Consider the following 18,298-nt stretch of genomic DNA (forward strand, 5'->3'; position numbering starts at 1 on the left):
TTGCACACGATACGATTATGCCCAACCCTAGTACTTTAATAATTTTTTTTCTCTCATTTTATTTGTTTTTAATTCAAAAATTTCCCCATTATATTTGCACCTTGAACTTAATTACTGACAATGGCAATACCACAAGTGTTTTGCCTGGCTAAATTTTTCCCATTTTACCTGGAAAACATTAATACATTCTGCATATGAACACTGTATGCTTATTAACAACACATTAAGTATGAAGTACACCAGCCATGTTTAACAACCAAACATACAAGCATTAAATGGCACAGTCCTCAGTCCTGGACTGAGGCAACATGTGAATAAGCCTTTAATCAGACAGCAGTAGCACATTACCACATCACTACAACAAAATGCAGCTTAGTTTTGTCTTACAGTTTCTTTAACAACTACAATAAAAATCTTAAGTTTTTAAATCTATATTACACATTATAATTGTATAGTTTTCCTGAAAAAAAAAGTATGAATAATGTGCTGTTTTACTAATAATAATAATGGGAGAGCAATGCAGTTTAACCATCCACTCCAACAGGTCTGGTTACATCTGGTAAGCAGCTCCACAGTTACTCTGGCAACACACTGTCCCCCCTTTGTGACTATGAATCAGTCAGAAAGGGTCTCCATGGTGTGCCTTTCACACAAGTGCCAACAAATGTAAATATATTTAAAATTTTGTAGCACAAATTGTTTAGCCACCAACACGGATTTACTCGTTTCTAACAATGTCAAGCTATTTCTACAAGYGTAGCTTTGAAAACGTTACCTTTCTTGACGATGACCAAGTTCAGAACGCTGAGGTTGGCATCAACGATGCAACCACGGACAGATTTCCTTTTGCGCTCGCCAGTCCTCCGGGGACGGTAGCAGGAGTGGCCTTTGCTGAGCAGCAGACGCACACGGCCGTGGGTCAGTACACCCTGCTTCATGGGGAAGCCCTGCTTGTCGTTGCCTCCGCTGATGCGTACCACGTAGCCCTGAGGAAAARCAAAACACAAAGTTAGAAGTTCAGTGCTTTTGAACATAGGACGGGTGACATAAATGAACCTCATTAACAATGCTGTTTTCTCACCATTTATTCTCTTAGATTTAAGTATTTTTGTGAATTTCAACCACAAAATGGGACCACATCATCAATATATTACAATGACTATTTTTAAATGTCCACAAAATGTGTCTTTAACTGCACTGTTCCGTACCTCACATCTATTTTTTTCTTTTTATGTTTTAAATGGGGTGAATTCTTTTTAAAGTAGATGAGATTAGTTTTCTTACTAACAATGAACCAAACACAAATTATTTTTCCTCGCCAATTAGAACAAATGTTTTATTATGGATCTCAGTCAATACAAATGAGTTTGTGTAACAAATTTATAAGTTTTGTACAAATACTATTAACACAAGGTGAAAATGATCTATATTAAAAACACTAAGGTTGTGCTTATCTATAGTACCTTATACAATCTCACCTCAAGAACAGCCACCATTCTAATGATTTTTTACCAGACCAAAAACAACTCACTTGTTACTCTCACAAATATGAAACAAAAGACAATAATTGGGAGAGCATTGCTGTTTCAACCAGCCACAGTACTGCTGGTTGCATCTGATGGCGTCTCCACTGATGCTCTGGCAACACTATGTCCCACCTTAATGACTACAAATCAGTCAAAAAGGATCTCCTTGTGTGCCTTTTAAATTAAAGTTAAAAAAWCGGAACAATAAAAAATATCACCCTATCAGCAATGACATGCTTACCTTCCACTCATCACCTAGAGAGTCTGCAGCCACCTCAGTGGCCATACGCTTCTCGTAGAAGATGCGAAGCTTTCGCTCATCATCAACTTCAATCAGCTTCTGGCAGCCAGTAGCAGGGAATGAGATGTTTAGCTGCAAGAGGTGCAAACATTAGTTATGACCATCATGGGACCTGACTGTACAGGAAGATGTATAGCAATTAAGTGATGCTAAACTTGATTTTGCAGAAACCTATCTGAGACAATGACCTCCAACGTAAAACAAAAATTGAAACATGGGTTAGCTTGTGTGGACTGACTACAACAACTTAAATCAGAAAAGCTAAAAGGCCTGTTAGCTTCTCTACTTATTAGCTTAACTTCCCGCAGCCTTTAAACATTAGTGGTTAAAACTCCATGCAAATATAAATTTGGCTTATTAAACTACCACTATCACTCGGTCTGACTATTCGACACCGCTAATTYATGTTGAAGCTTTCTAAACATGTGGCAAAAGCGGCCATGTTTCTACAACTCATTTGCTACAAGCTCGTAGGCTAACTCTCGTCACAATCAACGCTCATCCTCCGCGACGAAGACGAAATGCTAGCTTTACGCAACACATTTACAACATACAACATCACAGCTTAAATAAAACTGTAATATTTCATTAAATGTAACCTTTCTTGAATAGATATGAGTATTCGAAGTTTGTACCTTCATTTTGCCAAACCGGCACAACGACGGTCTGCCAGGGAAAAGAGACAGGATATCCGCTTCGTGATTTCACATAGAGCTGAAAAGTCTCGCGATAACTTGGTCTCCAACCACACTGGTGCACGAGTTTATTTACAACACTTGCACTTACCTATGGCGGTGGCAAAACCATAAAACAGACGTGCCAAAAAACTACCTTAGGTGTATTATATAATACAATTTTATCACGTTATTTCACGAAAATTCACGTAATATCCTTTTAATTGAGTACAACTGCATATAAATGAGTTAAAACGTGGTTAAAAAAAATGCACATATCGGATTTCGCCAGAGGGCGACATAGAGCAACGCCACGTCTTCAGCTATTTACAATTTAAAGTTTTGTCATTGCACGAAGTAACATGGAACACGTTTCTATGGTCTCTAATTAAGCAAAACAATAACATTAGATAAATTAAACATCATAAACTCCATTGTGCCTGATTAATAACAGCAAACACAAAATAGCCATATTGCTTAATACAGAAAAAAACAATAATCATTTTAAAGAAAACATTTTAAACAAGCCCTCTTTCAAGTAATTATATTCTGTAAATATTTGCACATTTATATAAATAGTTAGTTAATTAAATAATCTCAGTAAAAGATGTTATGATTATAAGGTTACTGATTTGAACAATTTATTTTGAGATACTAAATTTAGATACCTTAAATTGAAATTAATAAAGTATGTCATATTTTTTTGAGATATTATCTTAATAAAGATGTGAGGGTAAATTGTTGTTTTAACTTTTACATTCATAATAAAGTAAGAATTGTTTATCCTTACTTCCGGGTTTGGAGCCACTTTTTCACCGAAGCAGGAAGCGCGAACAGTGAACACTCTTAACGATTAAACACTCTTTGGGTCCAGATCGAGCAGCTGTCAGAGGACGAGGTAGAGCGTCACGACAAGCTGGAGGCTTTTGTTGTTTTAAAGGAAGAAAATGCAGCACCGGAGCGATTTCTCTCAGCGACACTTGTCCACAGCAAGAGTCAGGATCCAGACATCACAGACAAGCTTGTAAACAACGAGCCAAGACTGTGGCTTATCCTGCTTGTTGTTTTTTGTTGGTTTTAATCTCCTAAACTGAGGCTGGACAGAGAGGGGTGCTTCTGTCCATCCGACAGGGACTAGTCCAGACATGAGTAACGTGGATCTGATTTTTTGGGACCAGTTGCAAGCTGGCAGCTCCGACGTGGATTGGTGTGAAGGCAATTACCTTATTTACCCCAGCATCGCTGAGTTTTACAACACGGTCAGTGGGATAACGGCGGTGGTGTTATTTTGCATAACGCACTTTTTGTTTACAGCTTGATGTCTGCCCTTTGCTTTGCTTCTTTCTCGCTATGCATCCTCTCAGATTTCGCACCACACGCTGACTGACACTTTGAAAAGTTTCTTTTAATGCTCCATTTCAGCTGCACGCTGATCAACACGTGTTTATTTATTTTTTTTGTTTGTTTGTTTGTTTCCTCTCATTTCAGATCAGCAACATTTTGTTTTTCGTCCTGCCTCCCATATTGATGTGCTTGTTCCGGGAGTATGCAGAACATTTCAACAGTGGGATCTACCTCATTTGGATCCTCCTGGTTGTGGTCGGTAAGTTGCGACCTCTTGACCCCCCAAAGCTCCACAGTTGTGATGAAGACCCCCACAGGAAGTCAGGTCGCAGTGTGGGCTGATAAAGAAATCAAACTAGTTTACAAGGGGAAAAAAACAAACAATTGTCTGCAGATGGAGTGGACTTAATCTGTCTAAGAGTCTGCTCATTTAATCCCAGATTGGTATAAAGTTGAGAATATTCAGCTTCAAGCTGCTGTTTCTATGTAATCTATTAAAGCTACTACACTAATTCACCAGGCACAGTTCAGGGGATAAATGTTGTCACTGTATGGCAGCAGAGTTTTAAAAAACACACAAGTTGCTCTGTCATCGAAGATGACTTGAACCCTCTCAAAAAAGATTTAAAAAAAAAAAACCCACACACCAACTCATTTCCCACCCCCTGTTGGTTCCCGAGAGGTGACCTTGTCAGAGACAGACCTGAACAGACCGAACAGGTTGTGTAACCATGTAGCAGAGATCACGTTTTAAAGTCAAACAAAAGCAGTTTTCTTCTCTCAGTAACTCAAATGTGATCCAYGCAGAAACACGAGTGCAAGAACCACGAATATACTGTTTTTTTTTTTTATTTGTGTAAAACTTTATCAGCTTAAATGTTTTTAATTTGTGCAGCAAGTCAAAGGTGACCAGAAGTGTTCTCAAATATTTAAGATCCTAAATATGTCTGATATTCATATTTTAAAGTACGAGCTGCTACATGCTCATCATTCATGCAGCCATGACTTAAACAGTCAGTTCATTTGTTAAAAAGGGAGCCGTGGCTGTGCAAGAAGAAGAGCTGGAATCTGCCTCAGCGTCCGTCCTGCCCACAGATTAGTCTGATAATGTGAGGTCTGCTGGTCAGTGATAACAAAGTGCCGCTGACTGAACTTTAAAATCCACTCTAAATATGTTTTTTTTCCTGCTAGTCTTAACTCGAACATGAAAAGTATCAAATGATATGCATTCCATGTATGCTTTTAAAATTGGCTGTCCACAATGTCTGTTTCCACAAATTGTTAAATCCAAAAGGTAATGAGCCGTGTTGACACCACGTAGCTTTTTACACAGTTTCCTGTCACTTAAAGTCTTTGTTCTGCTGCAGGAATTGGTTCAACTTATTTCCATGCGACTCTCAGCTTCCTGGGCCAGATGCTGGATGAGTTGGCCATCCTGTGGGTGCTCATGTGTGCCATCGCCATGTGGTTCCCCAAAAGATACCTGCCAAAGATGTTCAGGAGGAATCGGTACGTTATTTACCACAAGCAAAACGGATGCATGAAAACCGGGATGACCTGAGTGAGGTGCATTTATGAAGGCTGCAGATCTTCGGAGCTGGAGGTGTCCCATGCATTTGCCATGTTCTGCAAACAAAAAGAACAAATAAAATGTCACAATTTAAAGTTTAATGTGGGTCAGTGTCCTGTCTCATGAGGCATCCACAGCTGTGACACCTCTGGTTAATAATAGGCCCAGTATAGCTGACACCAGTAAAAGCTGCATCACATGTCTCTACTTCTCTTTCCATTGATGTCCCGTCACTGGCTGTCGCTTCATATTTACTCTGGTCTTTGCTCATCAAGCAGCTGAGCTGATTCTATGTTTATTGCATTCATTTAAAAATGTCGAGTCAAATATGGCTGACTAAAGGGCTTTACAAGCCAAAAATAATGTCACAAATTATCACTAAGTTGGTCATTTGAACTACAGTAAATATGTGAATGTCAGCTGCTCCTCACCCACAAATTCAGAGAAATAAGTTCCCCACTGAGGGACAATGAAGGTTATTAAAATTAATACTATTGAAAAAAGTAAAATAAACAAATTTTGATTGCAAATTAGAAGCCGATCTGCATTTTTTTAAAAAGAATGTTAGATTTGTTTTTAAATGATTCAGGATCTATGCATCTTTTATGCAGACATGTTGGTTGTTCCATAGAGGGACTACCAGGCTGTATTCATGCTGTTGTATAAACACAAAAATAACGACATGTTATGCCTTTTTTTTTGTTGTGCTGCTCCACTTAGGTTAAGGTTCAAAGTGGTCATCGGCATCTTGTCGGGGGTCACCACCGGGCTGGCCTTCGTTAAACCCGTCGTCAACTCGCTGTCACTCATGACTCTGGGCATCCCCTGCACAGCTCTGCTCATTACCGAACTCAAAAGGTGAGGGGGTGGGGGGGGTTAAACGCAAAGGGGCGAACYATCACCCTGGAGTGTAATACAACCAATCATATAAGTGTGCCAGCAAAGTCAACAACCCCTGCTCCATTAAAGGCTATAAAAACAAATTTGAGTCAGATATGAAGGAATTTCCTGCTCGTGTTCTCATTGAAGCGGARTTGCGAAACACTGACATGGTTTGTGTTGACGCCATTAAAAATGACTTTTTTTTGTTTTAGTTTGACTCACTTCCATCTCCATCATGTTTTGGTTTAAAGTGATTGTGTTGCTTTACCTTATGTTTACTTCTGCTTGTGTGTCTTATTGTGACTGTGCTGTCAAGAGTGGCAATCTGTTTTAAACCAAACTTTCTTAAAAGTTTGTTTTAAAAAAGTGAGGAGGTACAGCTTCTTCAATGAAAACTTATAGAATGTCAAAAACTTCAGAAAATCGGTCTCGTTTAAACAGTTACCGAAATAAATGTGTTGCTGAATTACGCAAAGCCAAACAACAATATTTTAAAAATCAAATTATTTCAGCCAGTAAGAATCCAAACATATTATTAGAAACGATGAAGTCAGTGACAGGTGAAAGTAACAATAAAACATTTAATAACAATTCACAAATCTCAGTAAATGGACTTCTTGTTTCTGATCATGAAAAAATTGCCAACTTATTTAATGAATATTTTATTTCTTCAGTAAGGACATCATTACCGGGACAAGCTAATAGTTTTAAAGTTATTTAAATATCCTGACACTTCAAAGCAATTTTCATTTTCTGAMATTTCACAGAGTGATGTTTTGAATACACTCCAATCTCTAAAGGGCTCACATGCATTTGACAAATATAAGATAAATATGGATTTCTTGAAAATGCATGCCAACACTTTTTTACCATTGTTTCATCATTTGCTTAAATTATGTATTGTGCAGTCTATTTTCCCTGATGCCTTCCTGAAATTCGGTATGCTTGTTTGTCTTTGTGTCTATGGTGTATAATGATGTGAWTGTGATGCTGTATTTCTGAGTGTTTTATGTGCTGCAGAACAGGAACSWGCTGTAAAACAGCAATTATGCYGAGTCAGGCTTGATTTTTAGTAATCTTTTCCTGTTAAATTAATAAATCAAATCAAATCAATTTTCAGCAACTTTAGAGAGTTTGATTAAAGGCAAATCCTACAGCTGTGGAGGGTAAAATGTGCCATTTCTCATCTGCAACAAGTAGGATAGTTGTTCATAACCTTTCCACAGAACCTCACTTCAAAAAGTTTGAATCTCCAAAACAAAAGGCAGTTTRTGATTGAATGATTAAATATCCTCATTTWAATTTTTAATTTTTTTTCCAGACGTGTTTTCTGTTCTCAGACGTCACAGAACTCACAAGCAGCTTCAGTTTGCTGACGTTTGAGACAGAAGAATGTAACACTTCTCCTGATAACAATGAATAGTCCACAGTAGAATAACCCATGACCTTTAACCTCTTGTTCTTTTACTTGTTGACGCTGTGTCTTTTTTGTTCGAGTCAACTAATAGCTTTTTTTGATGTGACAGAATATTCCTKGAAACACATCTCGTGCACATTTCTGCGTGCGTGTGTGGGTCTAATGTTTTCCTCAGTATCTGTGTGGATATGAGCTCTGGTGTTTCCGTTTCCCACAATCTATTACCTCCATCAGCCGTGAAACCTTCAGTCATCTATTGTTGGGTTTCTGTTGGGTATTTCTCAACATTGCTGCTGCTCCAGTCATCTGTGCGAGCATCTTGTTTTTGCTTTACTGTGTCCAAAAGAATTCCTGTGACCCTGACTAATGACTTCTGCCCTCGGAAAGAGCTCAGTATTTTTGAAGAAAAACAAAGTGTTTCAGACACCCATTATACTAAGAGTTATGTAAAGTGAAAGAGTTGCAGTAGAAATAGAAGTGATAATTATGCTGCAACATCAAAGTGAAAAAGACTACAAAAGGAAAGTGTGCATGCATGTGAGGACAACCTWCACGTCAGTTTCACATTACTTGGTTAGCGTTGCCTGCGGCTGATGTTTTTGCCCGTGTCTGTGTGGTTATTTGTCTGTAGTGTTAGCAAAATATCTTGTGAACTGTTGGACGGGTTTTAGAAAATAATCACGAGTTGTTCATCTAAAACTCATCTTTTGGAGTCAAGTAGGCTGCCACTGCTAATTGAGTTTAACAAACACTAAAATGGCTTTAACTCAATAAATTTTATATTGAGCTTAAAGTTGGTGTGCTGGTAGTTTAGAGTTGTCCTCAACACATAATGTTCTCACAGTATCACACATAACATTGTTTAGCTTGACCAAAATGCCGATGACTTTGTCGCTTTTCAGCAGAGGATTATTTTAATTTAAAACTCTGGCATGAAAGGTGGCGGGTAATATGCATTTCTTCAAGGTCTTTAATTTCCATATTATTTTCATGCTCAAACAGGAGCAGCAGCTGCTATCTGCACCACTTCACATGCAGCCTGAGGCCATTTCATACAGTAATATTAGACCGTTTCTGCCAGAATAACCATGTCCTGCAAAACTGATCGCAAAGTAAAAGTTAATAAAATAACACTCACTGGAACCTCTAATTTTTGATTGAGATTGGAGCTGTTTTAAAACTACAGCATTCCACTTTGGTCTTCCTCTTCTCAGACTATAATTCATCACTCATAATAAAACTCACCAAACTGAGGATGTTGAAAAAAATCTATAACAGGTAAGATGTTTACTGTTCATAACCTTTCCACAGAACCCCTCTTTTAAAGATTTAAACTATCGCTGTGCACACTGAAACCAAACTGGTTTAGTAAGGAAACTAAAGAACAGTCACTGAAAATTTTCAGAAAGAGATGATGTGTTTGTCTCCATGTGTCCCTGTGATGGACTTGCGACCTGTCCCGGGTGTCCTCCACCCCTCACACAGCGACAGTTGGAGATAGGCACCAGCTCCCAGCGACCCAGAAAGAAAAACCAGTAAAGAAAATTGATGGTTCGATGGGTGGAATAATGTCAATCATATAACAGAATTGTACAATTTTTACAATCTCCTGTTTTAACTGTGGAAAGAATAATCTCGTTATCCTCCTCTTCCAAACTTAAAGCCACATCAGATTATGTAATGATAAATTCACTCATCTCACATTTGATTTCCAATTATTTTTAACTTTGAGTTGTGCTGCAGGAATATCTTTTTTTCTGTTTGCAAACAATGATCTCACCTTGTGTTTTATATCTTTGCTTGCAATGGACATTATGTACACTTAATAACCAAGTGTCTTAGTGTCTGATGCACATGGCTTGGAGTATAATCAGTWTGGCATTTCCTTCTATTCTAGTACTTCCTGTTGTTAATGAGATGCTATGACACTTTTCCTCTTCCCCATCTGAACGTCTTATGTAACGAAAAAAAAAAACATTTGAACAAGTTTAACACACTACTTGTGAATCAAACATATCACTTAGTTTTTTTTATAGACCAGTCTTGTTTAACTTAAAATTTAAGACATTATTGCTTTTTTTTTGTTTTGTTTGTTTGTTTGTTGCAGTTGTTGCACTACATTTTATTATTAATTATTATTAGTTGCATAAATACATTTTTTTTAAAATTTGCATTTCAGTTTGGAGCATTTATTACATTTTGATATCAAATTTTCTTATGATAAATACGTAGCTAATGGGTTATTATGACCCCCGCACGCGAAGCGTAAGTGGGAGTTATATTGTTTTCGTACTGTTTGTTTTTATTTATTTATTTTTTCAGTGATTTTTGGTCAGCCGTTGCACAAAAACGGCTGCACCGGTCAACATGAAATTTGGCAGGACTGTAGATGAGTCCGACCTACACTGCGCCAGCCAACGGTTTTACGATAGACCCCATATTTGAGGAGGGGGCTCCTTTCAAAGTGGGGGTGTCTGGACAGGGAAAAATGCTTATAACTCAGAAACTGTTCAACATAGGAGCTTAAGATTTTTTTGGTTGCTTAGCTCTGATGGAGCTCTATCCATCAGGCCCACCAATCAGTGCCCCCCCCCCACTCCCTCGGACCCCCCAATTAATCTGAAAAAGGGGTATCTGGACATACAAAAGTGGTAATACCTCAAAAACTATTGAACATAGGGGCTTCAGATTTCTTTTGTTGTTCAGCTCTGATGAGGAGCTATCCATCAGGTCCACCCCCACCACACACACACAAAAAAGATCCCCACCCAAACTACTACAATTTTGGGATGCATCTTGTAGCATGACATTTATTAGGAATAAAGACTTCTGAGTCCTGGTGCATTTGTGCGTGCGGGGGTCATTATGTTACCACTATGCGGTATCTAGTTGTTTTTCAGAAGGCTTCATGTCTGATGCATTTGATAAAAATCTCCATCCCTGGCCGACATAGTATCGTTTGCAAATTCAGTAACTTTTACAAACCCAACAGATAATCAGGTATTTCTATTTATTTTAAATGATTCTTGTTGGCAATATTAGTGTTAAAAATTGTTCAAACTTTAGGTTTTGTGGCGCCTCTCTGCTTTAAGCAACAAATTAGTAGCATGTAAAGATGCTGGGACTTCATCACAGTCAGTGTATGAAGAGCAGCGGACACACTGTCACTGTAAGCACACTGCTGCATCATCAGCTCTGTCACACTCAGGCTTCCTCTGTTTTGGGGTCTGCATCGACACTGGATTTTCTTAAGGAGGACAGTTCCAAGAATAGTTCATCAGTGGCACTCTGGATTAGCACATCTTTGTAGGTCAGGGATGTGTTTGTTTATGTAGCGAGTTACTGTAATTACGAAACTTTTCCTTCTCACACACTCACAGTACACTGCAGTTTTGTGTAAAAAATATATTAGATTAGTGGCCTGTACAACACAACATTATTTTTTATTATCTTGAAGAAATAACCTAAACATAACAACAAAAGAAAGTATAACAATGTGTGGGCAGTTGGCTGTGGAAGTCATCTCGCCTCAAATTAATGGTTTAGACATTAATGGCAGAATATTGAGTTTTCAGCCAGTTCAGATGTTATCAGTTCATTAAATGGATGTTATAAGCGGCTATCAGCCACGTAGAATGGCTTCAGACTGTCCCGACAATGCCTCCTAGTGGGTTACCAGTGCCATATACGTTGGAATGCAACAATCTGCTACTGCCAGAGTCTGGTCTACTTTATCGTAGCCTGTGTCGTTTTCTCTAAAATTAACTTTAGTGGCTTTATGCCTCATACTAACCAGCTGACAGTCTGAAGCCATTCATTTGGGATGGAGAACACACTAGGCGGCACAGTCTGAAGCTATTCTATGGGACTGATAATGGCTAATAACGTCCATTTAATGGATGATAACATCCGAAGCGGGTGCAGCTATTTTGAGTGAAGAATAAAGTTACATTGTTATATAAGCTGCACACAGACTACTTTTCATTGTGTCAAAGTGTCATTTTGTTAATGTTGTTCCATGAAAAGATATACTTAAATATCTGCAGGATTGTGAGGGGTGTACTCTCTTTTGTGACACACTGTACAACCTGGGATTATTTTCTGAGGGTTTTATTAAAAACTGTTCTGTTTTCATTTTTGTTTGTGGGGCTTAATACTGTAGACCTGATATATTATTTATTAAAAAATAAATAAAATAAAAACTCCCAAAGTGGCCCAATAGGTATTTACGAACATCAGCAAATAGACTTGTCAGAAATGAAGTGATGACGACTTCTGTGGTGTGCTTTGGAGCAGGACAGCATGGTGCTGCTGGTCCACATGTACAAATCACACAAACACATGTTCAGCTTTGACTGTGGGCAACCAAAACCTGTTTTAAAGTATCTAATTTTTCTGCTGTATTGTATATCTGCCAAGCTGACAGAATAAAACAAAAGTGGTAGTTTTACCAAGGAGGAGGAGGAAAAACAAGCTGTGTCCACCTCCTCCAATGAGCCGAATACAGTGAATCAATACTGTTTTGTGACTAATTGCCAGGCTCATAAGAAATGTTACCACATATTTGACAGAACTCCAATCCAACGATTCAATGAAAAAGACCAAACTATCCCTTTAAAGTGAATAAAAGCTGCTCATTTGACACATGAAGTTGAAACATGAAAGCAGCAGTTAGCACATAAACTTACAAACAAACAATAAATAAACTTCCTCATATGAACCTGTTATAATGTATAAACATTTGAACGTTGTACTAGATAGAAGTCCAGGTTGTTTCCCTGTGTTTGTGTGTGTCTTTCAGAGTGACCTTTTTTCTGTTACAGGTGTGAAAACCCACGTGTGTTCAAGCTTGGGCTGATCTCAGGGATCTGGTGGACGCTGGCTCTGCTCTGCTGGATCAGCGACAGGATATTCTGTGAAATGTGGTCATCTGTTAACTTTCCCTACCTTCACTGTGCTTGGTAAGCTCAGCGCCAGATGGGATAACCTCATTTATATTTGATCATGTGGCACTCAAGAGAAAATCAAAACTAATGGAAAGCATGCTGCCATCATCGACTGAATTAGTCAGTTTATTTTCTGAGGGAAAATCTGCCACGTATTTCAGGAAATATTTTAAACAGACAGACAAAAACAGGCATTTACATCTTCGTCTACTGTTCAGTGGCAGCTGATGATGCGATATTTACATTGTTTCCTGTCGAATCATGTCACAACTAGCTTCGCTCATTAAAACTTTCCTCCTGCGTCCACAGGCACATCCTCATCTGCCTGGCCTCCTACCTGGGCTGCGTTTGCTTCGCCTACTTCGATGTTGCGACCGAGGCCCCGGAGCGCGGCCCCGTCATTATGTTTTGGCCCAACGAGAAGTGGGCATTCATTGGTGTGCCCTACGTCTCCTTACTCTGCGTCCCCAAGAAGTCAACCATCAAGGTGACGTAACGTGGCCAGAGTTCTCTGCTCTGCGGCCTCGACGCCGACGAGCTGCGCCTCTGACAGCCATGCTGCCGTCGCTTGAGGGGTGTCCGCCTCTCAAGCACGTGAAAGGATGAACTTGCTCCTCCTCTGGATGGAATTTGATGTCACTCTGTTTTAACGTGCAGGCTTACGTTTTAACATCGAAGCAGAAAAACATCTCCTTCTCTGCTTGAGACATCAGGTAATCTGTAACGAGACTTCTTTGAAGATAAATGTAATGTGTTTTATGATTGTTCCAAAACCTCAGTACAACAAATGATGCCTTTCAACCAATACACCAGCTCATACATGCTGCTTGGCCATTCAAAAACATGCTGAGAAAGCATATAGCCCTGAATCAATTGACCATGAATCATATAAACTCACAGCTATCAGGGAGTTGTGTAACCTTTTGAATTCACAAGAACCAAGAAGGTAATTCACACAAAGCCTTATGTTGTTTTATATTTGTGGTTTGTGCTGAAATGCTTTGTAATGAAGGATGTGAGAAACATGTTGGACATCCTTTACTTTCAGCTATTGTGATTGTTGAGAATAACTTAAGAGAATTGTTATTTAAAATGTGCTTGTGTGTATTTTATTACCCAGTATTGTAATATGCAGTTGCTTTCCAAAGAAAATAATATTTATCCTATATTTCTACAAAAATAGGTACTTTTACAACAGCCAAAATAAAAATAAAAAACGAATCTGAACATTTAAACAGGAATATTACACTCTGAATATTGAATCTAAAAATATGCTAATATTTAGCTTTTCAATTTCAAAGGTTTACACSTAGTTTTTCTCTTGGACATCTAAGTGTGTTAGGTTTTCCTGCAGGTTGAGCCACCTTGGAAATAGCAAAGTTTTAATTTTGGTTGACGTGAATGTGCTTTGTGTCTGAAAGTTTATGGTCACCACTCGCTAAGCATTCTTTAAAAATGCAAAACAAGCACTTCATCAGTTAACAAACCGATCTGCTGAATAACTATTAAATAAAAGAATGGAGAAACTAATAAGATCATACTGTTTGTTAGCTTGCCAGTCTGGTCAGAATTAAGTTCTGTTTCTCCAAAGTGAGCTATCAGGAAAAGCTACGTGTCTCCAACAGGTTAGATAGTAATTTTTTTTTATAATAACTTGTATCTCTTTAAGCCAAGTCTAAAGTAGATGTGTTCATCAGACAAAAAACCCATCATAGGTGTGATCAATAAGGGATGTAATATGGGTGTAACACAAAATGCTCACCCACAAAGCACAAGAATCTTGAACACTTTTTCATCTCAAACCTTGATTGGATATGCCTCCGTCCCTTAAAGCAGCTTTATGTTCTGCCTGTCATTATGCAGAGGATTCTGGGAACACAGCCTGCAAAAATGTGTTGTGCAATCGTGACAATTAAAATGAAGATCTTTTTTTTCCCAAAGAGACCAGCTGTTTCATGTAGAAACTGAGGCAGTTATTTTTAACAGCAGTAGTTTAACATGATTTAGTTTATTTTTTTGTAAGTTTTTTTTTGTAACATGGAGAAGCAGCCAAATACTGATGTGTGTATGAGTTTGATTTTACAGTATTACTATTTTTTGTAAGGCCAGGCCTTTTAAATGTAAGTTTAGGAGAGGTTTGAGAAACAATGTGAAGAAATAAAACTTTTAGTGTATCACAGGAAACACTGAGTAATGCAGGTGAACTTATTTGTGCCATGTAGTGAAAACAGAGGAAAATTAAGGAAAGCCAGTGAAATCAGCTTCAGGTGAGGAAATGAACAGAGCAGATGGTTAAATTATGTGATGTTTAACCACAGACAGGARGTTTTACTTTTTTACTTACAGTTATATGAATCTCAGTGCTGTTTCACTTGCATTGACAATACAGATAAAATGCACAGAAATATTTATTTTCATAAATGATCCTGTTTTGTAAACAGACATTTGTAATGTAGAATTTTGGTGTATTGTTTTATGTAATAAATGAACCAAATATATATGTATCTTGAAATTATTTTTCTAAATGAAATATTACAAGTAAGTATATTCTGTATTTCCAACTTTCCCCCATTCTTTGTGCTCTATGTTTTGAAGATGACTCCAAACATTGCAGGAGGCAGTAGCTGCCACCAGGGGGCAGAGTTACATTTTATGTAATATTTTTCTGACTTGGATGAAAAAAAAAAGCCTGCTTTATTAAACCCCTTTATCCTCCAAAACACTTTTTTAAATAAATAATTACATTCCTTTAAAGCTTCATTAAAATATGTATATTGGTTTGTGTAATATTTTACTAGCACTACAAATACACACTCATTCAGACACAAACATAGGCTGCTTTACATTGGCTGCAAGTAACAAGATGCACTCAATAAGATGTGTTTAAGCAAAATGCTGATCAAATTTTTTTACATCTATATTAAATAAAAACGATTTTCATCCATTGCACTGCAATAAGTCCTAAAATTTAGCCTGAAAGAACATTATCTGCTCTAAAATTAGTATTTATAACAACAATAACATTAATAAAATTACTAGTATACTATTACTACAAGACTGCTACCAATAAACAACAACGACAATAGTAATAATAATAATAATAATAATAATAATAATAATAATAATAAACAATGAGCATTCATTCAAATGTTATGTACCATTGTGTTGTAGTTTCTATTGATTTAATGAGCATTAAACATTCCTGGATATAATTACATTCCAGATAAAAATAAACTATTTTTTACATAAGGCTTTGCTCATTATTTAACATGCCATGTTGCCCTGATTAGCTTTTGTTTTAGTCTGTACTTATTGAGCATTTTTACAGAAGTATTAAATTACAATCTGCAATAATAAAGTGGGTAAATTAGTCTTTAAATATGAAAATTAAGTCATGAAAGAGAGGTATTATAATTGTTTTACGGCATGAGAACAAGGGGGAAGAAGCCCCGCCTCTTTAAATTACTGAAGCCTCTGATTGGCTCAGAGGCATGTCACTCAAATGACTGCCATGTCTGTGGGTCTGAACAGTCTGCTGAGAGCCCCCTGTGTTTCTGCCTCACCTTCAGAGCTTTGTTGGACGCGCAGCCCGGTGTGTTCGGACAGACCTGACGCCGCTGGGCCTTTTGTCAGCGCACAAACAAGATGACACGGAGGACGACAGCTGATGGCGCGCTTATCGAGACATAAACAAACATCAAAGGGTGTTCCCACCAATTGGGCTGTTTCAAAATAAAGAGAAGCGTCGATGCGAGTCCTCCCCATCATCATCGTCATCATCGTCGCGCGGACGTCGTTTCTAAAATGATGTCAGGAAAGCATTTCAAGGCTCAGGAAGTGAGCTGCTGCATCAAGTATTTCATTTTCGGATTCAACATCATTTTCTGGGTGAGTCCGAGGTTTGTTCTGTTTGACTTGAACACACTGACAGGACGTTGTTTGGTTTTGTTGCTGGRCACACACACAGAGAGAGGGGGTTTCATCCCTGCAGTCTGTTCACTTCTCTGTGCACTTGTCTCCCATCAAACCCTCACTTTCGCTTTTTGTTTACACTGAAGCCTCCTGAGGTTCGGGCAGAGCTGTCATCATCTGTAATCAGCCTGTGCAAACCCGCTGCAGAGAAAAACAAACACCTCTTCTCATCAGCCCTGGCACACACATGAACACTGCACACACACAAACATAACACAACACTGGGCCTTCCAATCACCACCTGGTGGCCTGCTGTTTCACTTCACTGGCAACAGTAAAGAAGAAATTGGATTTTTTTTCTCTATAAATTCATAATCAGTTAAAACTATAATGTAAAATTGAAGGCAGGAATCAGAAACTACCTTTTTTTTATCCACAGATAAACTCAATAAATCAGTATAACAATAATTAGAAACTACAAAGTGCACAGTGGATATGGTCCGGGCTCATTTTACATCCACATATCTGAGCTCAGTTATGATTGWTTTGATGACAAACGAATACTGTATAATGTATGCCAAAGTATTCTAGATCATCGACATATTATATACAAGGTGTGTCAAACTCATTTTAATAGAGGGCCATATGAGGGTTATGATGGCCCTCAAATATGGTGTGGTATGAGGGCCAAAATTAAGACGATAAAATCTAATAGACAATAATAGACTATAGCTATTCCTAAGCCAGATATTGATCTGATTAATGATAGGCACCAGTAACAGAGCAGCTGGCCTCAGTAACTGAGAGGCTGGTGTTACACCAAATTCTGCGACCCATCATATTCTGCGACCACAGCATCGAGAAGATTATTTGCTTAAACTGCGTAAGCTTTGATACATCAGAGATTGTAAACTTCACGAATTCAATGCGATGGTCCGTCCAATCCAGCATCAAATACAAACAAATACATTATTTTTTTTTACGTCAATGCGACCGAAATAATATTCTGTGAAGTTTACAATTGCTGATGTATCAGTGCTTACAGTGAGGTGTTATGTTTGTGACTGTGAAATAAAAATTACAGAAATACTATTTTTTTTTTTAAAGTAAGGGAGTTTTCCTCACTGGTAAATTGTGTTGAGTAGCTGCCATCTTAAATTCTGCACTCTTCCACTCACTGTTATGGAATTCCCACTGGAGGAGCTTTTAAATTTTAATTTTACAATWTGTAAGTGGGGCATTCCCACTTCCCAGTTACAACTGGGTTGCAGCAAAAGTAGCCGGCGCAAAGGCAGTGAAATTAAGTCTGCTCCACCCACTGGTGGGAAACCATTATTTATTTATTTATTTATTTATTTATTTATTGACTGACATACTTCTTTCTTTCTTACTCACTCACTTACTTACTCACTTACTTACTTACTCACTCACTCACTAACTTACTCACTCACTTACTTACTCACTTACTCACTCACTCACTTACTTACTCACTTACTTACTTACTCACTCACTTACTTACTCACTCACTCACTTACTTACTCACTTACTCACTTACTCACTTACTTACTCACTTACTCACATACTTACTCACTTACTCACATACTTACTCACTTACTCACTCACTTACTTACTCACTTACTCACTCACTCACTTACTTACTCACTTACTTACTTACTTACTCACTTACTCACTCACTTACTTACTCACTTACTCACTCACTCACTTA

At 38.0% G+C, this 18,298-nt stretch overlaps 3 protein-coding genes across 3 annotated transcripts in view; 2 read left to right on the forward strand and 1 right to left on the reverse strand.

Moving 5' to 3' along the window:
* rps6 (ribosomal protein S6) overlaps positions 1-2,563 on the reverse strand; it is a 7,441-nt gene extending 4,878 nt beyond the window's left edge. The window contains exons 1-3 of the mRNA XM_014007884.1: positions 2,463-2,563; positions 1,768-1,899; positions 776-986 (exon numbers count right to left, since the gene is read on the reverse strand). Coding sequence (XP_013863338.1) covers positions 776-986; positions 1,768-1,899; positions 2,463-2,468 — 349 coding nt within the window. The 5' untranslated portion in view covers positions 2,469-2,563. The remainder of the gene's footprint in view (positions 1-775; positions 987-1,767; positions 1,900-2,462) is intronic.
* A 748-nt stretch (positions 2,564-3,311) lies between these two features.
* acer2 (alkaline ceramidase 2) lies at positions 3,312-15,158 on the forward strand. The gene is made up of 6 exons (XM_014007886.1): positions 3,312-3,760; positions 3,990-4,104; positions 5,213-5,354; positions 6,136-6,273; positions 12,538-12,675; positions 12,970-15,158. The coding sequence occupies exons 1-6, from the start codon at positions 3,647-3,649 to the stop codon at positions 13,154-13,156; spliced, it is 834 nt and encodes a 277-aa protein (XP_013863340.1). The 5' UTR covers positions 3,312-3,646; the 3' UTR covers positions 13,157-15,158.
* A 1,048-nt stretch (positions 15,159-16,206) lies between these two features.
* The window catches only part of LOC106517169 (tetraspanin-5), a 14,353-nt gene continuing 12,261 nt past the window's right edge, over positions 16,207-18,298 (forward strand). The window contains exon 1 of the mRNA XM_014007888.1: positions 16,207-16,548. Within this exon, the coding sequence (XP_013863342.1) occupies positions 16,465-16,548 (84 nt within the window). The 5' untranslated portion in view covers positions 16,207-16,464. The remainder of the gene's footprint in view (positions 16,549-18,298) is intronic.

Source organism: Austrofundulus limnaeus, unplaced genomic scaffold (genome assembly GCF_001266775.1).
Source record: "Austrofundulus limnaeus strain Quisiro unplaced genomic scaffold, Austrofundulus_limnaeus-1.0 Scaffold45, whole genome shotgun sequence".
NCBI lineage: Eukaryota > Metazoa > Chordata > Actinopteri > Cyprinodontiformes > Rivulidae > Austrofundulus > Austrofundulus limnaeus.

What these genes read in the sequence shown, in the direction of transcription:
- acer2 (XM_014007886.1), top strand. Translation starts at nt 3,647, where the DNA reads ATGAGTAACGTGGATCTGATTTTTTGGGACCAGTTGCAAGCTGGCAGC. An exon ending in TCGCTGAGTTTTACAACACG is followed by an intron (nt 3,761 to 3,989) that starts GTCAGTGGGATA and finishes CTCTCATTTCAG; the next exon opens with ATCAGCAACATTTTGTTTTT. An exon ending in GATCCTCCTGGTTGTGGTCG is followed by an intron (nt 4,105 to 5,212) that starts GTAAGTTGCGAC and finishes GTTCTGCTGCAG; the next exon opens with GAATTGGTTCAACTTATTTC.